The sequence below is a fragment of the Pristis pectinata genome, chromosome 1 (assembly GCF_009764475.1).
Source record: "Pristis pectinata isolate sPriPec2 chromosome 1, sPriPec2.1.pri, whole genome shotgun sequence".
Taxonomy (NCBI): domain Eukaryota; kingdom Metazoa; phylum Chordata; class Chondrichthyes; order Rhinopristiformes; family Pristidae; genus Pristis; species Pristis pectinata.
Genome location: NC_067405.1, coordinates 17528676 through 17541663, shown reverse-complemented (window position 1 = coordinate 17541663; position 12988 = coordinate 17528676). Strand labels below are relative to the sequence as shown.

The following is a 12988-nucleotide window of genomic DNA, read 5'->3' as shown; positions in this document are numbered from 1 at the left end:
TAATCTTCCATTGTCCTGAAGTTGTTGCTGCCTGTGTCGTGTTGTTTTCTTAGCGTGGTATAATCTTTTGTTGGGAACTGAGCTCCCGGCAACTCAGTGTGGCTGGGTAAAGCATAGGGTCTGCTTCTATCTCCTCATTGAACCACTTTGCTAGCCGGTAGGCGGTTATTTCTGTCAAAGCTGTCATTGTGATTGGGACAACTAAATGTTTGTGAAAGTTCTACAAAAAAAAATTGTTTAAAAAGTAAAGTCAATTTTTTTCTTGAAACATTTTAAGGCAAAACAAAATCATATGCACATAGAATCATTTTTTTTTGAAGCATTGAAACCAACTTAAAAAATAAATGTATCTACTTGCCTCTTTTCTGGCATCTGATTTTCTTCCATTCATTGAATGGGGACTGCTTGTCCAAAACTACTGTAGGCTCAGTGGGCAGGCTTCCTGGCCTGAGGGCTGGAAAGTCTGCAGAAGATTGTGGTTTCCCCTTTAGTGTTCCTTGAAATTCACTGGAGCAGTACTGGGCAATCAGGGATGACAGGGTTGAAGATGCCACTGCCACCTCGGGCCAGCGTTAGCACTGGAAACCAGGACTTTTATGGGGATACCTGGTTGGATCTCTCCATTAATACTGGGGTGTGAGTAGAAGATGTATTCCATTATTTGTACCACTCCTGATGTGAAGTAAAGCAGTTACTATTATGGATATTTACTAAGTAAACAATCTGACAAATTTGACTGCATTGCAGGCAATGTAACAGCATACTGAACATGATATTAATTGCAATAGCTGTAGTATGATCATTGCAGTCTTAAGTCTTATAAAATTACATCTTTGCTCAAAAGTAAAATAGATCTTTTTTTGCTACTGGTGAAAACATTGAAGTTCAAGCAAAGCTGTTCTCATATCCCTTCACTCCCTCCTTTCATATGTTTTTGGGTCTTCTAATTTTATAAATCTCCATTGTCATGATACATTGTCAGAATGTCTTTGTTTCCAACTGATATTGGTGTTCAGCTACTTCTGCTTGGTTTGACTTTGCATTTCAAAATGTAAGGCTCTTGGAATTTAATTTGGCGTTGCCCTTTTTCTTTTTGGAGTGAAGGCAGGAAATAGGGTTCTGAGAAATGAGTTGACTTTTTCGAGCTACAATTGTGGCCACCATTATGCTGTAGAAGGAAAATTCATGTTTTTGAATTACCTTTTCAAATTCCACAAAGTAGGAATTAAATGTAACCCTAAGCTTAATAGATTTCTATTTAAGACCCTTGGCAGTTAGGTGCTCAAATATGTAATTTTACATTGCAGTACAATTTTGAACCAATTCTGGTCATTATGAAGGATCCAGAGGGGATTTTTGAGGTAAAACTTTTCATAAAGTGACGCAAACTACACATCTAAACTTGAGATCTGTAGTGTTTATCCATGTTTTCTGTTAATTTTACTTTAATTTTTAGTTTGTAGCTTAAGATTTTTTTATTTTGCTTATATTGTGGACATTTATTGCCCATCCTAATTGCTATTGAATTGAGAAGATAGTTAAAGTCAACTAGACTGGGTAGAGATGACCAATTTCTTAAAGCACATTAGTGAACCAGTTGTTGGGCTCTTACAGCAATTCAGTGATCTCATGGTAAACGAGAAGAGCCTTGTTTTAAATTCCATATGTTACTTATTTGAACTTGCATTTCTTAGCTACTATTGTGGGATTTAATTTCAGGATGCAAGTCTAGTAAAGGTTGGATTATCATACTTTCCATTAATTGGAGATATCTAGAAAGTGTATGATTCTTAGATTTGGGCGACTTATCCATGGCACAATGTTTTTATTTCTGCAATGCTATTTCTTGAATTTACACATATTTCACTCTGTGGGAACCATGAATTTAGTTGCAAAGTTATACCCATATGAGCAAATATTTGTAAAGAAGTTAAAGTATCACCAAGTTGATGCTGATCATTGTTCTGTTCAGAGTATTCTGGATGAAACCATCATTAATTGCTATAGTTGGCTTGTCTCCAGAGGTAATGAAATAATAGGGTAAGATTTTCTACAGTTCATCCATTGCACAAGGTTTATAAATCTACATCAAAAGACAATTTTAGATTGAATTCAATGAAAATGCTTTTAATTAGGTAATGGGGATCGTAGGTGAGGAAGTAGTTCTGTTAAATTGAGAAAAATATGAGTACTTTTATGCCCTGTTTGGAAGTCCCAAATCCTAAAGATATCGAATGCATTTTTTCTTTGGATCAGCCTTGGCTATTTCTCTTTGGTCAGTATGGTTCTCAATGACTTCAGTTTGGTTCTGATTCAGTGGGAAAGTAGTACTGTTTTGGCATAAGAATTTTTTTATTTATATCAAATGATAGAGGTCTTCAAATACATTGAAGAGTTATTTATTACAGCCAACGTAGGATATGATTGATTTGCTTTCAGAAGTAAATTCCTGGTAATGGCAAGTTTGTTCATGGTGCAAGGATCATGTCCATTTCTGGGCACTGTGCTTGAAGAATGTAAAGTGTCTGGGCAGATGTACTGTGGTCCAGGGCTGAGAGTGGTTTTGAAAGATAAAGGGTTTGGACAAAGAGTAAAGGGAGAATTTCATTTGGCGGAATGACCGAGAACCTTAACACAGATCTTCAGATTAGTAAAAGTAGCAAAGACTGTGTCAGGAAGCATTTTACAAGCAGCAAGTACGTGATCTGAAATTCACTATTTGAAGGAGGGTAAACATTTTAAGCAAAGAGGCATTGCATAAGTACTTGGGAATTTAAAATAAAATTTGGCAGGACCGGGAGCCAAGAACAGGAAATGAGGGGAATGAGGCACCTTGGACTCAATGGGCCATAGGTCTACCTCTTGTTTTAAAAAAAGTGATTCTGTAATTGACAGCAACTTTTATGTACTAGTGTACCTAAAGGTGGAAATCAAGTAACTGTCTGTGATGCACAGATTCCCCTCTGACTGCATTGTTTTAATCTTTGTGGAAGCAATACTTCCACAAGTGATAGCAACTTTTATAAAATATTCTTGCTGTAGAAATCACTGAAAACCTTGTTGAAAGAGATGTAATTGCATCCTGCTAACAACTGAATGGCTTGGTCTTGTTCTTTTGTTCCTGTAATAATGACTTCTAAGGGAAATGTGCCAAGGATTGAGGCACCCTACCACCATCGACTATTTTCCTCTCGTATAGTGATTGTTAATTTATTCTCCTGGTTCTGAAGCAGACTATTTATGGATTTTCATTTGTTCAGAATATTTTAATTCCATGGTTTAAAACTTTCAAGGTTATTGCCTCTCCATTTTCTGAAATAATCTTGCATATTTGTCCCAAAATGGGGGGGGGGGAAAAAAAGAAATTGGTGAATTCAGTTTGCTTTCTTCTGCAATCTGATCAGTTTTGTCTCCTATAGAAGAGTAGTGGATTTCAAGCAGCATTGGACAAGAATAAATCTATTCTACATAAACCATTAAATCTTTGTGTATAGGTCTTTTGCATGTTAGTGGCAATCATCTCATTATCACTGACTAAAATCTGATGTGTGTATTTAATGCATGCATATTGGAGAGCACTCATGGGTGCTGCCCAGCCTATGGCTCCTTACACACATTGACACGCACATGCACACAGGAGTGTTTTCCCGCTGCCTTCCTTCTGGCTCCTCTTTCACCACCCCCCCCCCCCCCCACCCCCTTTGCCCAATCTTGGCAATGTTCCATTTGCTAGCTCCTGAACCTGGCTGCCTACATGCTGGTTGTGGTAGCAGAGCTAACCATGGCAGTCCTTGGCTCTGGTTCCATACCTAACTGTGCTTCTGACTCTTGGCTCTGGCTGCACACTTATGTTGCCAATCCTTGGTTCCGGCTTTACACCTGTCCATTTCACCAGCATTGGCTGCTTGCCTAACAGAGTTTTGTGTTCCTGATTCCGGCTGCACATCTATCTGTGTTCCTGATGCATGGCTGTATCCCCACACCTGCCCGTCCTGGCTCTGGTTGCACGCTTGATAAAATAAGATATCTTTATTAGTCACTAGTACATAGAAACACACAGTGAAATGCATCTTTTGCATAGTGCGTTCTGGGGGCAGCCCGCAAGTGTCGCTTCCGGTGCCAACATAGCATGCCCACAACTTCTTAACCCATACGTCTTTGGAATGTGGGAGGAAACCAGAGCACCCAGAGGAAACCCACGCAGTCACGGGGAGAACATACAAACTCCTTGCAGACAGCGGCCAGAATTGAACACGGGTCGCTGGTGCTATAATAGCGTTACGCTAACCACTACACTACTATGCCTGCAGGGTCCCCAATGCCATCCATCCGCAATTTGAGCCGCACACCTAACCATGTTGCTATCTGCTTCCCTAGCCTGGGCACTGGCTACTTGTTTAACTGCGTTCCCAGACCCCAACTTGGGCTGTTTGCCTAAAGTGTGTTCCTTACTCCATGCTCTAGTTGCACAAGTAATCACTCCTTTGAAATTCTTCTGAGAGAGCAGGCAGGTCCCTCAACTGCACTGAAACATCAGGTCAGGCTTTTCTTTCTTTCTTCAATCTTTTTATTAGTTTCCGAATCAATACAGATTAATATATAACATCGATGTTTGTACCTGTAATACAAAGAGATCAGGAGAACAATCATGGCATATACAATTATAAAGAACAATAAAATATAAAAACAATCTGTAGATCCCATGATCTCTTAGTAAATTAATATAATATAAAAGAAAGGAAAGAAAAAGATTTATTATTTATATAAAAGAAAGAAAAATCCCCAAATCAATAAGAAAAATTATAAACAATATATCAAACCAAGCTAAACAGAAAAATTTCAAAAAAAAATCAAAAATAAAAGAAAAAAAAAGACTGGACTGAAATTTCTCACTAGGAACAGAGCAATATTATGTCATCAACTCCGTTCCCCTAAATTAGAAAATTATTGAAGAGGGATCTATATCATGTGAAAATAAGGCTTTTGTGCTAAGTTCCATGGCGTGGGACTTGAGCCCATTAGATTCTGATTAGCATGTTAATGTTGGTCTTCATTGCTAGAGGGACTGAATTTAAGAGCAGGGAGTTTATGCTGGAACTGTACAGGGTACTGGTGAGGTCGCACCTGGAGTACTGTGTGCAGTTCTGGTCTCCTTACTTGAGGAAAGATATACTGGTGGTGCAGAGGAGGTTCACCAGGCTGATTCCGGAGATGAGAGGGTTAGCCTATGAGGAGAGTGAGTCGCCTGGGACAATACCAGATGGAATTCAGAAGAATGAGAGGGGATCTTCGAAACAAAAAAATTATGAAAGGGATAGATAAGATAGAGGCAGGAAGGTTGTTTCCACTGGTAGGTGAGACTAGAACTTGGGGACATGGCCTCAAGATTCAGGGCAATAGATTTAGGATGGAGATGAGGAGAAACTGCTTTTCCCGAGAGTAGTAAATTTGTGGAATCCTCTTCTCAGGGAAGCAGCAGAGGCTACCTCATTTAATGTATTTAAGACACAGTTAGATTTTTGCATAGTTGGAGAACTGAAGATTATGGGGGAAAAGGCAGGTAGGTGGATCTGAGTCCAGGGCCAGATCAGCCATGATCTTATTGACTGGCGGAGCAGACTCAACAGGCCAGATGGTCTACTCCTGCTCCTATTTCTTATGTTCTAATGCTACCAAATGTCTTGAAGCAATAATTCCTTTTGACTGACGACTGTAGTAAATTTGATGTGTTATTAATTTGGTTATACTTGCTAAATGGGTGTCACTTTATATGTTAATAAACCAATACAAGGTTAGAGTTTTAGTCACTGCATTACCTATGCTTGCTTTCCTTAGCCAGATTAATTGAAAAACAAAGCTTTGCTGTTGATTTTGTAGGTAGATGTAATTGAGTTGATGGGAAAGATTGATGTGTAGCTGTAGCATGGCTTGTATTCCTGGAATCAATAAAGAGGTCTGCAGTTGGTGCTGACAGCTCTTGTCTTCACTCCTAGCTGTGTTCTTATGAAGTAGTGAAGCCTGGCTACATCTCTGCATATTTGTAAAAGCCAGATTGTGTCACAGGTTAAGACGTGGTCAATCAATTGCACACTATTGTATTCTGCTCAAGGGGAAGTACTGATTGGCAAGAAGGATTGTAATATTTAATTGCTGAATGTTATGGAATAATAATTCTGCCAAACTAACCAGTGGAAGTGTATATTCTGCAATATTCGGAAAATTAAAAATCGTTCATTTGGCCCAAGTATACCTCGTAGCTAAATCTGATCACTTAAAAAAAAATAAAACATGGAATGAACGGGAGGACATAAATTAATTTTAAGCTAACTAAGTTTGAAATAAGGTCATTAACGATATTTGTACCTCCTTTGTTTCAGCTTCAGAAGTCCTCCAGTATATCTTTTGAGTAATATTGAAATAGCTTTAGGGGATAACTAACTTATTGGAAGCCAATAGAAACTTTATTGGAACCTTATGAACTTTTCAGGATGAAACAATGTATTTTGCAAATACTGTATAGGTATTGCATTTCACCATTCTATGGAAGATAACTGGGTATATGATAATTAAAGTAATTGAAGTACATATTATCTAAGCAGTCTACACAATGATCTGTAACATTACATGTGTAATGTGTGGTTTGCCATGCTATAGTAATCTACCCTGCACTTATTTTACCATGATAATTATGTTAAGCTAAAGAAACTGTAAATGGGTATATGGTAAACAGTTGGGTAAAGTACATATTAAAGTTCAGGATGTGGGTGGATGGTGCAAACCAACTATGATGTCTGCAGCTCACCAAAATCCAATTACCAGGCTGGCAATAAAACAAAACTTTGGATAAAGTTTTTTTTCCTCCAAATATTGCTACTGGAATCTTGATTGTACCTTTTAGTTCCCTATGTTGACTGGGAAGACCTGTCATGATGTAATGGACTGAAGTTTACAATTATGATAGTGCAACACTATGCATACTTTCAACTTTGGGTAAATTAGTAAAAAAAAAATGAGTCTGGCATTCACAATTGCAGTTGTAAGTACAAATGAGACCAAGAGGTTCATTGGTACGACAGAGCCACAAGTAGTATGCGCAGCTTAACAAAATGGGGGAGAGGGTGCAAATGAACATGACAGAATATCAGATCATGCTGAGTGGAACAATCCCCTGTGGATGGCACCAGACTTCAAAGTCATGTGGGCATTGAGGAAAGTGCCTCTGATGTGGGGACCCACTGGATCTTTGTATGGGTGACTCCTGCGTTATGGCAGTTTGGGTAATGAAAATTCACTATTACAGAATTCGCAAATCACTACCAAAAAAAAATCTGGAATGTGAAATAAAAATTCACTTTTACAAGGTTTATGTTGGGTGGCGGGGGAGGAAATAATTTTTTTTTACAACTCTCATTTCTTGATGCAAGCTCAGATGACATGGCTTCACGTTATGGAAAATTATGATGCAGACAAGGAATGCAACCTCTCGATAATGTGGGGGCCGCCTGTATGTGGCTGTTTTTATGGATGTAAGAAATGTCAGATGACGTTGATATATGCAAGTTTGACTGCCTCTTTCACCCTGCATTAACTGCATCCACCTGCCGCCCTCTAGCCAAGGAAAGGCTAAAATCACTTATGTATTAGCATTTCAAAAGTTCCATCCTGAATTCTTCTCAAACTTTTCACGGATTACTGCAAACCCCAGGATTACCTTGGATTATGTTTTGCATTAACTTCCCAGAATATTTGCTTTTCCAGATGTTGTTTTCCTCAGAAGTATATCTAATGTCTTTTTGAACTTAATGCTAATGCAGTCTGCAGACTCACCTTCCATTTGTTTCTTAGTGGAAAGGGTGATTGGAACAGTTAAAGTGATGATTAAAGCTATATGTAAAGTTCCCAGGTTGGAATTTTTGGTTTAGTACAACATAATAGATATTTGCATTCCTACATCAAGTGCCGGCTAGAACTTCACCCTTTAAGCATGTCGTAGGTTGATTGATATGGTCTTAATTATAATTCAGCAATTCTGATTGGAAAGTAAAGAAAAACATGGGGAAAATGCTGAGATTTGGAGTTAACATAGCTATCTATTCTGGGAAAATAATCAGTTCTTAAGATTATGCATGGTGGAATGATGTTTTATGACTCAAGATTACTATTCCTTGAAACTGGATGATGATTAAGAGTTTATGTTTAGAATGAGCTATATATTTTTAATAGAAATAATGGGATGTATTTATATTTTTGTTAGAAGTTCATTTTATATCACAAATAATCAACATAAAATTTGATTTGTGTTATTTGCTTCATGAAAATGAAGTAGTTCTAGATGCTTGTGCTTGTTAAGTAATATTCCTTGTAGAGAAGTGCAATTTAATTGCGTCAAATGAACATTTACCATTTGTTCCATTAGCTGCTTGTGACATTATTACTTTGCTTTGGATAGGTTGAATGTAATTTTTGCAAAATTTGATGAAGTTCAGAAATCTGGAAACATGATCCTTTCTTCTGCAACTGGTGAGTAATTTGGACTCTTACTTACCAGCTGTTTTGGGGGCATGTTAAAGAATCCTTTTGTGGTTTTAGACAGCGACAGTTAATTCTGTTTTCCTGACCTGATGCTTATTAAACATATTTGGATTTTTTAAAAACTGAAGAAGGGTTTGATATAATTGTGCTTAACTGACGAAGTAATCAAAGCTGAATTTTAATTTTGAAAATGATGCTACAGGAATGTTTTGTTTTTAAAACTAAGTAACATTAACTCTTGCTATTTGGAAACTATGATGCTGGGTGGAAAGAATGTTAACTGTTACTGAAGTCTATTGCCTTTTTGGGTTGTAGTTAGTAATTTTTTTAAATGATGTGAAACTTTGGGTTATTCATTCTGGTGTTCTATATTTTTCTGACATAATTTGTTTCAAATGCATGTTCTTCCTTTCAGTGCTTGTTCCTGTTATGTCAGCATTTTTTTTGTTTGTTTTTGGAAGTTAACTTCTGAATTAAAATGAGGTATTTGATTATGAGATATTTTTTAAAAAAAAGTCTTGTGTGCGAGATCTACAAAGTAGCATTTGTTGGCCACCTTTTTATCTCCTGAGGAATTGGCAATACTTAGCCAATCAGGTGGTATCTGTGTAGTGAGATGATCTTGTTTCAAGTCTCTGACTTTTTGTCAGAACTGGAAAAAAAGTCAATTTTTTTTAATGCAGAGGCAAGGAGGGAGAGCAAAGATACATGGATGGAAAAAGTAAAATGGTTTATAATGAGGCCAAAAACATTGATTAAGTAACAGAAGGGGTTATAGGACAAAGTAAAATGGATTGACAGTAAGGCATGAAGGAAAAGATGGATAAAGGGATTATAAGATGCTTCATTAGTGACTTTTCTTCCATAATGATGTCAGAAGTGGGGATGTTTACAAACTTTACAAAATGCTCAATTGAATTTGCAACTCCTCGGCAGATGCTGCAGTCCCTGCCTGGATGCAGCATGAGCTGAACAGCATTCGGGCTTGGTCTGATGAATTTAAAAACATTTAATAGTCATTACCTGGCACAATAAAAGACGATCAGACCATCAACCACGACACTCAATGGCATTAACAATCACCTGAATCTCCCACCATCAACTTGGTCACCACCAACCAGAAGCTTAACTGGATCAGCTAAACAGACTGATCTCCTCTTGCAACCCGAGGTTTGGAGTCCTTCAGTGAGTGATTTGCTTCTTAACACTCCAAGGCCTATCCATGATTTAGAAGGCACAAGTTGGGAGTGTGATGCTCTCCACATGCCTGGAAAAGTGGTGCACGTGCAGCTCTCAGGAAGCTCAACATCATCTGGAACAAAGGAACTATCTTAAGTGGAACCCCATCCAACACCCCTAAACATTTATTCCTTCCACTACCAGTGCACAATGGCTGCAGTGTTTATCATCTACAAGTTGCCCAGGCTACTCCAACAGGATGTCTCAAACTGATGACCACTACCACCAGGAAGGATAAAAGCAGGTAGGTAGCTGGCAAAGGAACATGCAGGTGGTGGTGTTCCCCACCATCCCACCACCGACCCCCCCCCCGCCCAAGTTGCACACCATCCTGTTTTGGAAATGTTATTTGTCCTTCATTTGTTAGGAGGCTAAATCCTGGGACTACCTACCCAACAGCACAGTGGGAATATTGTCACCAGAGCGCTGCTGTGCTTCAAGAAAGTGGCTCACTACCAGCCTCTCAGGCAATAGGAGATGCTGACCTTTTAGGCAAAGCCCAGATCCTGAAAAATAGTAAAACAAAAGCAACAAAAAAAGTGGCATCAGAACTGATTTGGAAAAATTAAGCATCTTCTGTCCAGAAGGTTGCGATGTACTTTTGTTGAAAGATGAGGTGCTATTCCTTGAACTTCATTGGAATAGTGTGGGAAATAAAGGTCAGAGTGGAACTGAGGCTGTGAATTAGCATCACGTGCCCAGAACTCAAGGCCATGCTTGCCAACTTTGAGGCACAGTTGCCAAATTTGTAATATGGGTGACTGATGAAATTCAATGCTGAGAAATTATAATGTTACATTTGATGGAATAAAGAGAGGCATCATATATTAGAGGGTGCGATTTTAGAAGTGTTATGATGACATAGATCATTGGTACATGTGCTTAGATCATTGGTACATGTGCTTAGTTCATTGAGTGTTTCAGTACAGATTGAGAAAGTGGATGAAAAAGCACATTAAGTTTTCAGTTTCTGAAATGGAGGGATGGGGTACAAGAACAAGGAAGTAATGATGAGTACTGGTTTAGCCAAAACTGAAGTATTGTGTCCAGATTGCGGTGCCAAACTGCAGAAAATGTGCAAAGGATTGGAGAGAGCACATAAGAGAATTTACCAAGCTATTCCGGGAATGAGGGACTTCAGAAATAGCACGGTCCTCCTTGAAGTAGAACAAATGGCAAGAATCAGAGAGGTATTTAAATCTGAAAGGATCTAGGAAGAGCAGATGGAGGAGAACTGCTCCAGTTATCAGAAGTGTCAAGAACTAGGAACCTAAAATGAAATTCAGATACAAGAGAGAAACTGGAAGGGTGGAATTGAAAGCTTTATAGAATCTTTGTGGGAAGAAATGTACTCGAGGAAGACTGCTTCAAGTTCCCAGGCATCCATATCACCAGCAACCTCACCCGGTCCCTCCGTACCGATGCAGTGATCAAGGAAGCTTATCAGCTTAAGTACTTGAGCATCTGAGAAGATTCAGCTTGTCCACGAGGATTCTCTCGAACTTCTACAGCTGTGCTTTAGAAAGTATCCTGACAGTTTGCATTTTAGCCTGGTATGACAACTGCTCTACTCTGGACCGATGGAACCTACAGAGAATGGTAAACATCACCCAGTCCATCACAGACTTGTCACTTCCTTCCATCTAGTCCATCGTTACAGTCTGTTGCCTCAGGAAGGCTAGTGGTATCATCAAGGATGCCTGCCACTCTGGCCGTTACCTTTTCTGTCTTCTGGGAGAAGATACAGAAGCTTGAAAATCTGGACAACCAGACTCAAGAACAGCTTCTTCCCCATTGCTGTCAGACTTGCGAACCAATGACCTTTTTCACATCCCCTTCCTGGTGGTGGTGCTGCTACGTTCTCACTCTTAATTCTACCTTTCTCAATTTAGGGGATAATTATTGGAATTGGTTTATTATTGTCACTTGTACCCAGGTACGGTGGAAAAACTTGTCTTGCATACTGTTCATACAGATCAATTAATTACACAGTGCATTGAGGTAGTGCAAGGTAAAATAATACAGAATGCAGAATAAAGTGTCTCAGCTACAGAGAAAGTGCAGTACAGGTAGACAATAAGGTGCAGGGTCATAATGAGGTAGATTGTGAGGTCAAGAGTCCATCTTGTACTAGGGAACCGTTCAGTGGTCTTATAACAGCGGGATAGAAGCTGTCCTTGAGCCTGGTGGTATGTGCTTTCAGGCTTTTGTATCTTGCCCAATTGGAGAAGAGAGAATGTCTGGGGTGGGAGGGGTCATTGATTATGCTGGCTGCTTTACTGAGCCAGCGAGAAATGCAGACAGAGTCCATGGACGGGAGGTTGGTTTTTGGGATGCGCTGAGCTGTGTCCACAACTCTCTGCAGTTTCTTGCTGTCATGGGCAGAGCAGTTGCCATACCAAATCATGATGTATCCAGATAGAAAGCATCCTATGGTGCATCGATAAAAGTTGGTGATTGTCAAAGGGGACATGCCAAACTACTTTAGCCTCCTGAGGAAGTAGAGGCACTGGTGACCTTTCTTGCTGTGATTCAGCAATGTCATTGTGGGTCTTGAGTCTGTAGCCCAGATGAAGTCAGGATTGCAGATGCCTTTCCTTAAAAGGCATTAGTTTGCTAGATGGAGGGTTTATTACAATCTGGTATTTACGTGATCACCATTAATGTGTGCAGTTTGGTTCAGACATTAAATACATTTTAAATTCCATGACTGGCATGGAGAGTTCTGAATTTGTCTGTGGATTATTGGTACAGTGAGTAAGCCACTAGTCTAATGTCACTGTAGGATGATTTTCTTTGGTGAAAAGCTTTGAACAGTGGAGAACCAAAGAGACTTGGGAACATTTGAAAACCTAAAATTAAACTGTGGAGAAAAAAAACTGTTGGAAGAACTCAACAGGCTGAGCAGCATTCTTGGAGGCAAAGGGATGGTTGACGTTTTGGGTTGAGACCCTGCATCCCTTTGCCTCTGCAGATGCTGCTCAGCCTGATGAGTTGTTCTTCTGGCAGGTTATTTTTTTTTTGCTCCAGATTCCAGTATCTGCAGTCACTTGTGTCTCCATAATTAACCTGTGTAATAGTTTGATTCTTTAAAAAAAAGTTCAGAAAAGTCAATGAAGTGTTTTGTTTCTGTATCTAAATTCCAGAATATAAAGAGGAATTTTTCTTAAGTCCTGGTGTGAATTGTACAGTCTGCAATTTCAGCATTGTAACCAAG

The 12988-nt window shown here is 39.1% G+C and overlaps 1 protein-coding gene across 1 annotated transcript in view; it reads left to right on the top strand.

Moving 5' to 3' along the window:
- clasp1a (cytoplasmic linker associated protein 1a) overlaps positions 1–12988 on the top strand; it is a 218541-nt gene that overhangs the window by 57374 nt on the left and 148179 nt on the right. Inside the window, exon 8 of the mRNA XM_052029250.1 lies at positions 8450–8520. Coding sequence (XP_051885210.1) covers positions 8450–8520 — 71 coding nt within the window. The remainder of the gene's footprint in view (positions 1–8449; positions 8521–12988) is intronic.